The 13,855-nt window shown below is 34.9% G+C and overlaps 1 protein-coding gene across 9 annotated transcripts; it reads right to left on the bottom strand.

Moving 5' to 3' along the window:
* Positions 1-710: 710 nt before the first annotated feature.
* Positions 711-8,756, bottom strand: LOC140796318 (protein NETWORKED 1A-like). Of its 9 annotated transcripts, none has more exons than XM_073149295.1 (7): positions 8,386-8,756; positions 7,930-8,057; positions 7,609-7,814; positions 5,874-6,221; positions 4,383-5,782; positions 2,155-4,119; positions 711-2,050 (listed from the first exon to the last, which is right to left on the bottom strand). In XM_073149295.1, exons 3-7 carry the CDS (start codon positions 7,709-7,711, stop codon positions 944-946), a joined length of 4,923 nt encoding a protein of 1,640 aa, XP_073005396.1. In that variant the 5' UTR covers positions 7,712-7,814; positions 7,930-8,057; positions 8,386-8,756; the 3' UTR covers positions 711-943. The 9 variants fall into 9 exon arrangements, with proteins under 9 accessions (XP_073005396.1, XP_073005397.1, XP_073005395.1 ...); XM_073149296.1 differs by having other exon boundaries at positions 7,609-7,719; positions 8,366-8,691; XM_073149294.1 differs by having other exon boundaries at positions 7,609-7,719; positions 8,386-8,688.
* Positions 8,757-13,855: the final 5,099 nt, after the last annotated feature.

Raw genomic sequence — 13,855 nt, 5'->3', positions numbered from 1 at the left:
CTATTGCTATTTTGTTTATTTGAATTCTTTCTCAACAGGATGATCATTATCAGAGAACTTTGCAGTTTGCAGTGGTGTAATCAAGCTGATGATAATAATCATCCAAAGTTCAATGGAAGATTTCGATTGGATCAAATTTTCAGTCAAAATAAGCTATTTACTCTCATGGATACCCAATTGATTTCACGTTCGATGATCATATTATCAAATTAAGGTGTTTTTATCGAAGAAAATTAAGTTAGACAACTAAAACTAGGCATGTTTTAGAGTTTTTCTGGATAGAATTTTTTTTTTATTTTGAGTAAAAAAATTCTGCCTTAGAATTCCTTTCTTTAGAAAAAATGGGTCAGCATACAATTGCTAATACTGTTATCTCGCTAAGTCACCCCTGCATTTTGGAGAGGAGAGGGACAAATATCTAAGGAGAAGAATTCAAGTTTCCATTCATTAACAATGCAAAATACCCTCAAGAGAAAGAGAGCAAACATTACATGGTTATCAACCTAAAAATTTGCGAATTACACCGGTAAAACCTGAGTATTTTTGCATGAACAGTTAGCCTGTAGTACCAAGGAGATAAAGAAGCTAGGCCACCATGGATATAAGCAATGCGAGATCAGAAGAAACTTGCAGCAGCCAACATGATAGGCTCAGTGATGATCTTCTCATAACTTAAAATATAAAATCTAGATAAATAAAGGAGCACTGCATGCACAAAAGCATCCAATTAGGGGGGTGCAATACACAAGGGAAGAAGCTACACAACAGCATCTGATATTAGAATCATGCCTACCATTTACAATCTTTCTTATGAAAACATGAACACCCATTCCTTCTCCAAATCATACCAAGAAGATATTAAACATTGAGATAACTTACTACATTTTGAGTTTAAACTAGCATCTTTTACCTCTTCATATCGATAACACAAACGCCAGAAGAGCTAGTCATCCTTTGTCCTAAGCCTCAGACAACCACAAGAAGATGATTTTCTCTGTTTCCTGCTGTCTCTTCTTCTTCCATAGAGATAATCCACAAGAAGAATTTTTGGCTTTCTGCGCATTGAGTTGGTTCTCTTTTGTCCATTTTCCTCAAGCTTCAGCAACATAAGTTCGATCTTCTGCAGCTCTAGCTCCAGCCTACCAATCTTTTCTGACACTTTTCGTGCCCGGTCTGTGATCTTCCTTTGGCTTCTGTTCCCCACCTCAATATTCTCACCGAGAACATTCTCAGATGATGTACTGAAATTTTCAGCCTTCTTTGTTAACTTGTTTGTTGTGTCGATCAACCGTGAGATTGTCCCCTCAGCTTCTTTCAGCTGCGCATTAATGCTATCAAGCTCAAAGCTGCGCTCTTCGGATGCTCTAATGTTTGTCTGCAGATCCTGTATGCTGCCTTGAAGAACTAGTAGCCTTTGAGAATCAGAAGAGAGCCTTTCCATGACCTTCCTATTCCACTCTTGATGAGGTTCTGTAATAACTTTTCTGGGTAGCTCTTGCTCGTCAATGCCCAACTCCTTCACAGCCTCAGAAGAAGGGCGTCTGGCCTCATCTTCCTCAACTTCTTCAGTCTGTGGATGCTTTCTATCATTCTGCATATTTACATTTCGAGCATTCTGTGCTTGGTCATCGTAATTTGCATCAACTGCTCCCCATAACATGAGCATCTGATCATTGGTTTTAGCTGTATCTTTTGTCTTTCTTTGCTCAGATGAACAATAACTATTACTGTATTGTGAAGAAGTCTGAACAAGATCAAGTTGTATGTCTTTCAGCATCTTCTTCTCGCTGTTTGCTTCACTGAGGTCATCTTCTGAGTTTTGCTTGAATTTCAACATTTTGATTTGTTGCCTTGCAGCGGATAAACTATCATTGCAATCAAGCCTTTCCTTTTCTAGAAGAATTCCTGTATTTCTCACCACTCTTTGAAGTGCTTTAATTGTTGCTTGCAACTTTTGCAGTTCCAAGTTTCCAGCCGATGGTGTTTCATCATGATTGTCACTTGGTTTCTGGCTGGTCTTGAAGTGCCGAAGTGACATCAATTTGTTCTTCTGAAACAGATATATGTGTTAAGTAAAATAATCTCAAAAATGAAAATCAAAAGATAAAAGCGGATAGCATGTTAACTTAGTATAACGTATAGGAAAAGGAGTACCTCCTTTCTCTGCTCATATGATGGTAAGCGGTTCTTCGCCAGTGAAAGTGTCTGTTTTTCAAGGGATGCAACATCATCTTGTAAGGCTCCTAGAAGGATGAAATCTCCATTCATGTCTACCTTCAATCTTCCTTTTTCCAGTTCAAAGGCCTTGAGTTTCTCCTTCAACTCATTGACATGCAAGTTTCTCTGAGCAATTTCTTCTTTTAGCACTTCCTTCTGCACCATGGAGCTTATCTCAAAGCTCTCACATGTTGATATCAATTCGAGTACCTTTTCTTTGAAGAGGGCTGCACTAATTGTTGCATACTGGATGTTATTTAGTAACGAGGCGATTTCTACATCGCATGTCTTAACCACCTCTACCCGTTTTTGCAGTTCAGATGTCAAATCCTTCTCATTGCTTCTGAGATCTTCAACTTCATTCTGCAACTTATAAAGTCCCTCTCTCAATGTCTCAGTTACTTTATGAAGGCATGCAATCTCCTTTTCCTGACTCCTGTTATTTTCTGATAGAACTGTAAGTCTCTTATCTAATTCTTCTCTCACCGCCTTAGCTCCATCAAGATTTCTGCATAATTCTAAGTTCATCTCTTGTGCTTGTTGGAACCTCAGATTAGCCTGTGAGAGCTCTCTGTCTTTCTGTATTAAGAGGTCCTTACCTGCCTCAATTTGTATATTAAGTTGTTCACAGACACTCCATGCTGTCTTAAGATCATCCTCGAGTTTAGGATCACTTCCTCTGAACTCTTCCAAAGCAGCAAGTGACTCCTTGAGACGATTGTTTTCATCTTCTAGAGCTTCCACTTTCTCATGCATTAGTCTGATCTCCTCATCTAGGTCAGTCCTAACCACATGAAGAGATTCAACATCCTTATGTAATGACTGCAAGTCTAACGCTTTCTCATAATTAAGACTTCTGAAGATCACATTAAGATATTCCTGGGTAGTAGCATCAGCAAGAACAACATGGTACTCCTCTTCCAGTGCTCTCTCTTTCTGTCGGAGTTCATACAGTTTATTGTACAAGGAGGAATTTTCTTCTAGCAACTCAATTATTTCACTTTGTAAAGAGCGACGAGACTCTTGCAAGACTGATAACTGTTTATCCAGGAACTTCATTTCGCCCTTCAGTTCTTCCATTTTCTGTTTACTGGCTTGCGTCTCCTGCTGGAACTGTCCGTTTAACTCGAGGATCTCATGCTTTTTGCTTTGCAGAGATGATATTTCCTCAGATTTCATTAGAGATTCTTGCTTGAGAATGTTCCTTTCTGATCTCAGTTCTGCTACTTCCTGAGCAAAATGCTCCAAAAGTGTTATGACAACTGATTTCTCAAGAAGTTGATTCTGCTTTACATCCTGGATATCTGAAATAGTATTCAGCAAGTATCTAATCTCGTGCAAAATAAGCTGCAAGATTATTTCATCTTTCGTGATGTCCAACGAACTGTATTTCTGATCCAACTTAAGTGCTTCTATTATCAAGTGAATTCCTTTAGTTAGCTTCTCATATCGCTGTGATAAGGACTCCATCTCTTCCTCTTGAATGAGGCACTTCTCTTTCTGTACCAAATTCAATTTTGCAGTTACACTTGATGTCTCTTGATACTTCTGCCATTCTACTGAAAGCATCAAATTCTTTTCTTTCACATCACCTAAGCATCTCTGCAAGATAAAAATCTCAATTTGCGCATTAATGATGTTATGTTGCTCTACTTCAAGCTCCAATTCCCTACGGTGTCCTTCTTCCTGGAGTAGACAAATCTTCTTCTCTAAAGCACTAAGCTGACTCTTGCTGGACTGCATAAGATCTATATGTTCCTGACGTTCTAATTTCATCATCTTCTGCAGTTCCACAACTTGATGGAGTGTCAAATCTTTCTCCCTCTCTAGAATTAACTGTTTGCCTTGTAGCTCTTCATACCTGTGTTCCAAGTTCCTTAAACTTTCCCCAATGGTTTCTACCTGACATATAAATGTGGGTTAACAGTTAGCCAACATGAATATACACAAGTTAATAAAACAACAGGAAATAGGTTGGTGACACAACTAACCAATCTTATGTATGGTCTAATGTTGATACATAGATTATTAAGAGGAACTTTAATGGAAAAACAGGAAACTTTCATCACACACGAGAAGACTAAACATCCCATAATTCCATTCAAGAAATTTCAAGAAAACAGGAAACTTTTGGTTGAGAGGGCAAGGTCTCTTAAAATATTTACCTGAGAGACAAGCATCTTCTTTTCTGCTAGAAGCATAGAATTCCGAATAAGAAGAGACTGACAGGATTCTTCTAGCTGTTTCAACTTTTTTCTCAGACCTTCAAGTTCAACATTTGCATCAGACAAGGAGTTCTCCAAGAATGTATTTTTTGCCGAAAGATTCTCCATATTCTTAGCGATAGTCTCTGCCTGGGAGATCAACAGAACCTGCTCCGAATTATATGTGGAAATCTTGGAATTGAGATGCTGACAAGATTCTTCTAGTGACTTTTTCTTCTTTCTTAGTTCCTCCAGCTCAACATTTGCAACTGAGAGAGAATTTTCCAAAGCTGCATTCCTCTCTGACATCTCCTCCAAATGTTTCAGATTCTCAAGGTGGAGAACTTTCACATCCTCATGATTCTTGATGATCTCTTCTAGCTCTGCATTTCTCTCTTTCAAGTCATGAACTAATTCCTGAAGTGACTTCATGTTAGTGTTGACTATCTTTATCTTTGCTGCAAGAGAGCAGTGATGCCATTCTAGATCATTTTTATCCTCTTTGAGACAAGAAAGCTCTTCTTCAAGAGCCTTCTGTTCCTCTACATGGAGAGATATTTGGTCTTCAAGTTTCGCTTGTACATCCTTCAAGAAAATTACTTCATCCTGCAGACTAATGATCCTTAAAGAAGAAGAACGGTATTGATTGTTCAATATTTTGTTTTCTGTCCTAACCTTCTCTAATTCTTTATCTGATGCAAGTTTATTCAGTTCCATGTCTTTCAACTTGGAAACTTCACCTTGAAACTCCAAAGACAAATTCCTCAGCGTTTCTTGAGATTCTGCCAGCAGCTTCTCAGAAGATAAACGAGCCATCTCGGCCTGCATACCTTGTAGTTGCACTTCTTGTAAAGAAATGCCGAGTTTAACCAACTCGACTCGCTTCTCATTAAGCTCACCTTGCTGGTCTTTTACTCTCTGCTTGAGATTATTCAGTTCCAACTGTAAAGTTTGATTTGTACTCTCCAAAAGAAGGTGTTGCTCCTCAGGACTATTTGAACTTTTGATTCCGATTTGCATCTCATTTCTAAGCTTGTTAAGCTCTTCCTGAGTATGACATATTTCAGCCTTGAGTTTTTCTAAACTTGCACTTGAATGCTCCCACTGCAGAAGAGCAGCATCCTTTTCGGATTGTAATTTTGAAAGAGCCTCTTTTAGGCTCAGTGCTTGGGATTCAGCTTTATCACCTCTCTGCAACTCAGATGTGATCTGGGTCTTGAGATATTCATTTTCCTTTGATAACTGAGATAGTTCTTCCTGCAGCATCTTATGGTCTGAATCTTTTCCTTCTTCCTCATTAGAACTCCATGTTTCTCTCTCTCTAGCTTCAGTAGACTTTGAGCTCATTGCTTCTTCTCCAACTGTAATCACATCATCAGTCAGTTGTTTCAGTTAAGCTCTTCTCAGCAATGCATCACATGTTAATGAAATGGAAAAGTGGGATTATAATACCTCTCGTAGCTCTTAGGAAATCAGCAGGGTTGAATAGTGGTAGAGTAGCTGAAGGCATATCAAGAGCACGCATTTCTTCCTCAGTTGGAAAACTTCCAGGTGAGATCTCATCATCCAATTCTAAAGGAATCTGATCAGGAAATGCTTCTGCCATTGTTCGATGAGCTTGTCGTAATGCTCCAGTTGCATGATCATATCTTTCTGCTAAAGCTCGGTATGCGCGGTAAAACTCCTCGACCAAATGCATAAGCTCAGGGCGTCTCTTATAGTACATTTCTGCTCTCCTTGCAAAGGAGTCAGCATCCTCTTCGATGATTTTGATCATTGCTTTGAGCTTGGTATCAATATCTGTTTTATAAAGCATGTACAGGAAATTAATACACTATTATTTTACTCTAATCATTTTAGAACATAGTAAGCTAGAGAGAGAAAAAGGGACCAGCAAATAACAGATCCAAGATAACACTTGTCTTCTTCTTTCAAATGTTATAGAAATTCTCGGCCTTTTGCCATTCCAAATATGGTTAATTTCATCAAAACACTAAATTTTACTGAATTATCCTACAAGGGCAATTGTGCAGCCAGTGTTTTTAAGAATGAAATTGTACAGACAATGCCATATTGGTGATCATAATCATGTTAAACGACTAGCCAAAATAGCTGTACTGACAGAATATACTCTGACAAAATGCAATGGATGATACCTCTATCAAACTTCTAATGCTGATTTGCTAATCACCCTATGCACTGCTCATTCAAGCACCCCCTCACACCAACATAATCTGTAATATGAAGATCCCAACCATAAGATAGGCATCAATGTAGCCTTCAAATTCACTCCCATCTTCAAGCAGGTCCAAATTTGAGATCAGCTTCAAATGTGACATGATACACTTCACATTTGAAGAAAATTATGACACTTTATCCCCAATAGTTTGATTTTCTCCTTCCAAACATTCAAACCTTTTGTATCTCTCAAAAAAGTGGCATTTTTTCTTTGATTATAGAAGGTTAGTTACAATACTGTAATTGCAGTCCCTAGCAATTATGATATTCTCCATGAAAGAAATTTGAGTTCAAAATCTCTGGCAAAATGGTGGACTTCTGTTTCTCGAGCTTCACTGAGATTATATATAGAAAAAGAATAGGAGTTTCATTGTAATAGTAAATTATACTTGTAATTAAGAGATTCGATCATGAAACAGAACGAATAACGGTAAGGGACCCAAGCGGATTGATCATGCCATAGATGACAACGAAAGAAGCAACTTCTAAAGATTATGTAGCCACTTAGATGTTTACATTACTAAATTCTCAATAAGATGGAATTCACTCCATCAAAGTTAGCATTCAAATAGGACAGATTTTTTTAAAATAACACGACCAACTTACTTATTGCATTGTAAGATAACAATAAATTTGAAACTATTCTTCAACGGATTGCATCTAGGAATCACCATCTAAAATTAGCACCCAAGATAATTACATTTAAAGTCTGTTATGCATCTGAGCGGAAGCTCAAAGTACTACAACCTGGTATAAATCGTTGACAGCTGCAATCGGGAGTATAAGTTAAACATTAGCCCTAAAAACATGATTTGCACTCAGTCCTGTTAACTACACTTGTAACGCAGAAACTCAAACCTCTGAAATTCCCTCTGCAGAAGGTATCTCTGAATGCAAATTCAGTAGCACATATCTTCAAGAATGATAAGTACAGAGCTTAGGCAAGTACCTGTAAGATTTTCCTGAAGCCATTTTGAATTTTTTGGGCTGATATGGCTATCCCACCACCAAGAGTACAAGCGTCGCGACTCGGCTTTCGACAAAGTTGCCATGATATGTCCTGATACTTGTACCAACTTCAAGATTCAGAAAGATTCAGAGAGCCACCAACTTTTAGTAAGATTCAGAAAAGATAGAACACTCTTTTCAGGCCACCTTTAAGAATGTGGATTTGTGAGACCAGAAAATTCAAGAATTATCATTGTTTGAAAACAAAATCAACACTGCGATAGCGATCGCACGGAAGTAATGATCAATCGTTTGTTCTCACCTTGATTTTGAGAAGCAGGCCTCTGTGGAGACTAAGATCGAACGCTTTCTCAGCGGCGGCGCCTGATCACCAAGATCATCAGCACTTCCAATACTAATAATTATCAGGATGAAGCCACAGTACTAAATCTGTCAATCCAACATGGTTAAATTGTCCTTCTTCAGCTTGAGTCATGAACAAAAACATGAAAAAGTTCCTAATTTCTATAGCAAAAGAGCCCCTCCTCATCAAACAGAAACAGCAACCAAGGAATCAAAAACATACCCTCATCGCTAAATCCGCATGATCACTCCCAAAACACACACAAAAAAACCCAAAACACTCAAAGAGATCAGTCAGACACCAACAAACCAACAACAAATCACAACATTTCCGGAAGTGGGTATCGATCAAACCGCGGTAAAAGGAAAAAAAAAAAAAACAAGGAAAACCCAACCTTTGTGCAAGAAAACCCACCAAAAGATTGGCAAAGGATCTCAGCAACGCACACAGCCGCACCGAAAGATCCAGCTGCTACCCACCCACTCTTACCCCATTGCCTGCATCAAAAAGCTAACATCACTTTCTCACACCAATGCGTGTTCTGTGTCAGCAAAGGTTCTTCCTTTTTAATTCCTTCTCTTCGTTTCCAAGGAGCATAAAAGTAAGAACAAAGGCATCAGGGGGGGTTCAAAAGGAGATAAAGATTTGGTGGTGATTTGGATTGGATTGCTCCAGTTTAGGGGAGTTACAGCTTGGATGGGAATGACCACCAATCCCAATAATGTCACTACTGGGTACGTGCATTAAATTCTACTCAGAAAAGGGGAGAAAAGAATACGTTCAATAATTTAGCAGTAAAAAGGAGGAATCTTTCCCTCATGCAGCCATCTCACAGTGGCCGCCAGCCTTGCCGCTTATTATTTTAACAAAAAGGTCCTTCCTCTTTCCATTATTAGTCCCCGTGCTTCTTTTCTTGTGAATTATTTTCAGTTTGTATAACGTGCTCTATTATCCAAGTTAGGGTATTTTTGCTTATCACCACCTATATTTTCACATTATTGCATCAAAACCATCCCCATTTCATATTTATTCGAGTTATGCGATTAATGAGTTGATACATATCTAATAGTATATGTCAAGACCGATTCTAAATAGAATTGCTATGTAATTGAATCATAATTATTTTTTCCAATGATTAGATAAAACTATCCCGGGAGAGCTTTGTTAAATATTCAATAAGAAAGAATAAGAAGATTATCTTTTTTTTGTCGCAAATGTATACAGGAAAGAAAGAGTTGATTTGTAGATAAGTAAACTGATCGTATCTTTTACTACAATGTTGAAACATTGGCGGACATTTGCACCAAAAAGTCTTTTAAGTTTAGATAATAGTAAAATTAGATTCTTTTCATGCATCTTTTATATAAATTACGTGCACTATGTCGTTAAAAAAATTATGCATTCGATATAGAAAATAAATGCACTTAGTTTCCGAGAGCCTATTTATGTTATTATTAAAATTTAAGAATTTTTTTGGTTCAAATAGCTTGATACTTAGAAAAGGAAGAATAGCTTGGAGAATAGTTTATTACCTTTGCATTTTAATTGAGAGGGTTAGGTAGGTAGGATGCATGTCGGTAGGTATTAAATTAAACTAGATGTCATTATCAATGGTGATTTGCTAGATATATTAATGAGTTGATAAGAATCACATTTATATACAAAATCTTTGTTAAATTAGCAATCATATAATAATTAACAGTTAATATTTGATTAGTGTTTGGTATATCTTATGCTAAGTATCATCCATAAACACCGCAACTGAACACTTCCTAAATTAGTAATCTCGAGTTTTACTTATTTATATATATATATTTCAAACTTAAGCACCTAACTCGCGGTCCTAACCAATTTATTTACAATTTGTCAATTATAATGTAAAAATAACTTAATTATCCTTATAGAAATACAATTTAATTTAATGATGGTAAGTGTTTAAGTTTTAAAGTATAATTAACGACAAAGGAAGCTAAGTGTTTAAGTTTTAAGGTATAAAAGGATAAGTTAAAATCTAGCGAAACTATCGGGAATAAACTATAAAATTTCTTATAATCTATTCATAAGAAATAAGATCACAATTTATTTTTAGAGAAATAGTTATGAACAACAAGAAGGGCAACTAATTTTTTTTTCTAATATCAAAAATAAAACCAAACTAGGAAAATAAAAAGGTTCTAAATTTCCATCTTATACAAGATTTGAAATCTTAAATCATATAATTCCATATTTCAAATTAGAACCATCCAGTTTGGTCAAAAGAGCTCCCCTCACCTTCATGATAAGTGCCTTCAAAGCAGTGTGATGGAAATAAACCCAAAAAGTTAATTTTTATTTTTTAGGTATATGATAGAGAAATGAGTACAAGGACACTTCACCTTCACATTGAGGTCCAAAAAGTTTGGCTGGCTTTCTATCCATCAGTCTGATTATAATCCTATATATATATATATATATATATATATAAAGTTTTGTAAGTCAATTAATGTATAAACTTTTATTATACTTGATCCTCTTAAACTATTAAAAATCTAATGCTAGTGAGAGAAGGAGGCAAATAGTGATGTTAATAAAAAGATATTTACATTCTATTGGTAGTGTAGTATTATTAGTAAGGAAAGAATTTTAAATTAAGAGGTGCCCAGTAGTGCCAATGTAGTATATATATATATATATATATATATATATATATGTTTGCAAGATGATTCGAATCAAATCAAGACTTTCTTAGAACTAGTTGCTATAACTTAGTTTGATTCTCCGGTAAATATTGAGATTGATATTTAATAAAAAATTTAATAGAGTGTTATATGCATATAATTAAACATGTTGTGACTTATTTTCTACAAGATTTGTCTTAGTTGTCTAATTTACATATTAGAGAGGGCTAACATATTAGTCTATTCTTTGATGACCTCATAATCTATCAAAAAGGAGAAAAAAAAACTATTTCTTGTTTTACATAGTCGTTTAGAAGAAAAGTAGAGACCATTTACTTATTGTGACAAAAATAAATGGTTCACTAAATAAAGATCTTAGCAGCATAATCTTATCCAAAAAATATTGCATTTAAGCACAAATTTTATATAAACTTTAAGCCCGAATTTAAGTAGAGTCCACATATTATTAATGATGATTTAATGGTGAAATTGAAAGAGCTCACAAAGTACTTTAATGTTATATATTTAATAAGCAAATTTATAAAATGAAGTGAATAAAAATTAGTTTTAAAGTGTCTATCATAACAATAAAAAAAATGAAGTGAGTTTACTATCGTATTAACTATTTGTTAAATATTTGTGAGATATATAAAGTATCAATTCTACTTAAGCTTTGAACCCTAAGGGTACTTATTTTTATAGGTAAAAGAATTTATGCAAAATTAACTTACATATGCACCACTCGGTTCGGTTTGTGTGCGGGTCAGGTCTTTTTTTTTTCTTTTTTTTTTTTGCCGAATAGGATTAAAGATGTGCATCCCTTAGATGAAACAAGGAACTACAAAAAATGACAAGTCATTTGGCTCGAAAAAATGCAACCTTTTGTGTCACAATGCACTATTCACACATTTTTTGAATCTTCTTCTACTATATTGAGAAAGAATAAAACACTTGAATAGTAGCTTCTTTTTGTATGCAAAACAGTTGTTGTGCTTTAGGAAAGCGATATCTACTATTCCAAAAATCAATCGGCGGAGAAAATTAGTCTTAAGAATATAGTGTTAAATATTAGACTTGACTTATACAGAATATTAAGTAGGAGTTATTATTACATATAGCTTAAGCTTGGAGAGGATTATGAGTTACTAGGGATAGTGATAAAGACATGACCTTTATCTTATCTTTACCTATTGCCTACTGCCAAGTGAAACAACAAAATGAAGTTATCAAGAACAATGGCTATGACTTCTGATATGAACAATTATTTGACAATTTAATCTCATCATGAGCCATCATACCCTCATAAGAGTGATCTTTTTTTTTCTTTTTTTTTGCCTTTTTGTCCTCTCAATCATGTTTTGGCATGGGATTCTGGTGCCCATGATAGCCCACATATGCCTGCATCCTATGGTGTGTTTTTGGACCTGCATTGATGGTTAAATAATTGAAGTCAGAAGTTGCATAAAGGAGTTTTTTTTTTTCTTTTTTCTATTTGGTTTTTATCTCAATGAAACTTTTAGATTAAATGTCTATCTTTAAGCATCTATCCATCTAATTGCAAAACTAACATTGTATCTTTTAATTCCCTTTAAAAGATTTTAATTTTTGTTGTATGTCATTTCATTTTCCTAAGGAAAATCTTTATACTTGTATGAATGAGTTGAGGACCTTGAGGTAGATCTATCTTGCTTCTACTCTAGTGGGCATATATATATATATATATCTTTGACACCAATAACCACAAACTCTAAAGCACATTTATATCCAAGCATGGACAGCTACTGAGGCAGGATTGTGTTCCTCATTTGTGATAGGCCTCAATAAATGTTAGTATATTATTTATTTTAGTTCTTAGATTGTTCACACACAGAGAGTTTTTGACCAAACTAGCCATCTTTTAAAACTCTACTAAAAACTTTATATGAAACATCGATAAGTTCAGTGTTTTACACAGCCAAAAACAAAACGTTAAGCATATTAGTATTTTATTTTTAAAAAGGCTTAAATAGTTGAGTGTCTTCTTAAACAAAATTTAAAAATATATTTTTAACAATAAAACGCTTAATTTTTTAGTAATTTTTCTTTTAATAAAACTGCTGATATAATCAGTATTTTACTTGAAAAACGCTGATCCGCTTAGCATTTTACTTTTGACTGGATTAAAATGTTTAACAGTTTAGCGTTTTATTTAGAACTACAGTGAAAATAGATTCTTTTTTGTATTAAATTTAGGATGACAGTTATGTCTTTAAATAAAATAAAAAATGGGTCTTTCATGTTGCACAAACTTGTCCTCCTACAGACAGTTGCCTTATAAATATTTGCAACTGTTTTAGAGGCTGTGCCATGTCCAAACACCAGTAGTCTTTCCATAAGGATTAGTACTACTCTAAAGTCATTTTTCAGTCATACTTGGCTACTTGGACTATACTATGAAGTGCAATTAAACTCTGGATAGTAGAATGGTTTCCAAGTAATGAAACCATAGAAAGATTTACACCCTGTTTGGAATCCCAAAGTAGAATTCAATTGATCTATGGTTTCATAGATCTGCTGTTTAGAACCATTGATGAGATTTCAATTGATTTAAGTGGATTTGGTTATATTCAGTGTACATAATAAAATCTGATGATTTGAGGTAGAATATGGATGGAATATTTCATTGCCACCTAAGTTAACTTTTCCAAATTTCCCCTTAATCTATTACATTCTTATTGAAACTTATGAGTAAAATAGAAAATAGAAACATAGTGACATGAATCTCTACCTCATTCCAAACAACAAGATTATATAGATATCTTTTTTAAGTAAACGTGGAGAAGGGATAAGAAGATTATTATCCTAATTCATTCTTTAGCATTTGATTGGAAAACAAGGAGGATTGTTACATCCTAACACAGGAAATTGACCTCATTGAGATCAAGCTTAATTATCTTATCTGGTGAACTCACAGGAGAATAATGAACTTTATCAATGTATTATTATGATAAGCTTAATATTAAAGAGTTTCTTTCTCATTTTCTTCAACAATATATATATGCACCTCAGTTTCATGCACATCATCTGCAAATACCTGCCAAATTTAAGAAAAAAAAAGGAAGAAAAGATCAATTTATACTTCATTTGTGATGGCACATACAATATAACAAACTTTTTAACAAGTTATTTGAATGGTTAAATCACTTGGTAGCAAAGAATTGCCTACTAACTCCACATTTAAGCTAGTA

The sequence above is a fragment of the Typha latifolia genome, chromosome 10, assembly GCF_019914945.1.
Source record: "Typha latifolia isolate L0001 chromosome 10, TyphaL0001v2, whole genome shotgun sequence".
Taxonomy (NCBI): Eukaryota; Viridiplantae; Streptophyta; class Magnoliopsida; order Poales; family Typhaceae; genus Typha; species Typha latifolia.
The sequence above is the reverse complement of the archived record's forward strand: the minus strand, read 5'-3'. Positions and strand labels throughout refer to the sequence as shown.

Excerpts from the sequence above, each read along its gene's own strand:
- LOC140796318 (XM_073149295.1), bottom strand. The coding sequence starts at position 7,711 with ATGGCAACTTTGTCGAAAGCCGAGTCGCGACGCTTGTACTCTTGGTGG. Across the intron at positions 6,222-7,608 it reads GCTTCAGGAAAATCTTACAG|ATATTGATACCAAGCTCAAA; the intron begins GTACTTGCCTAA and ends TTTATAAAACAG. Across the intron at positions 5,783-5,873 it reads TTTCCTAAGAGCTACGAGAG|TTGGAGAAGAAGCAATGAGC; the intron begins GTATTATAATCC and ends ATGTGATTACAG.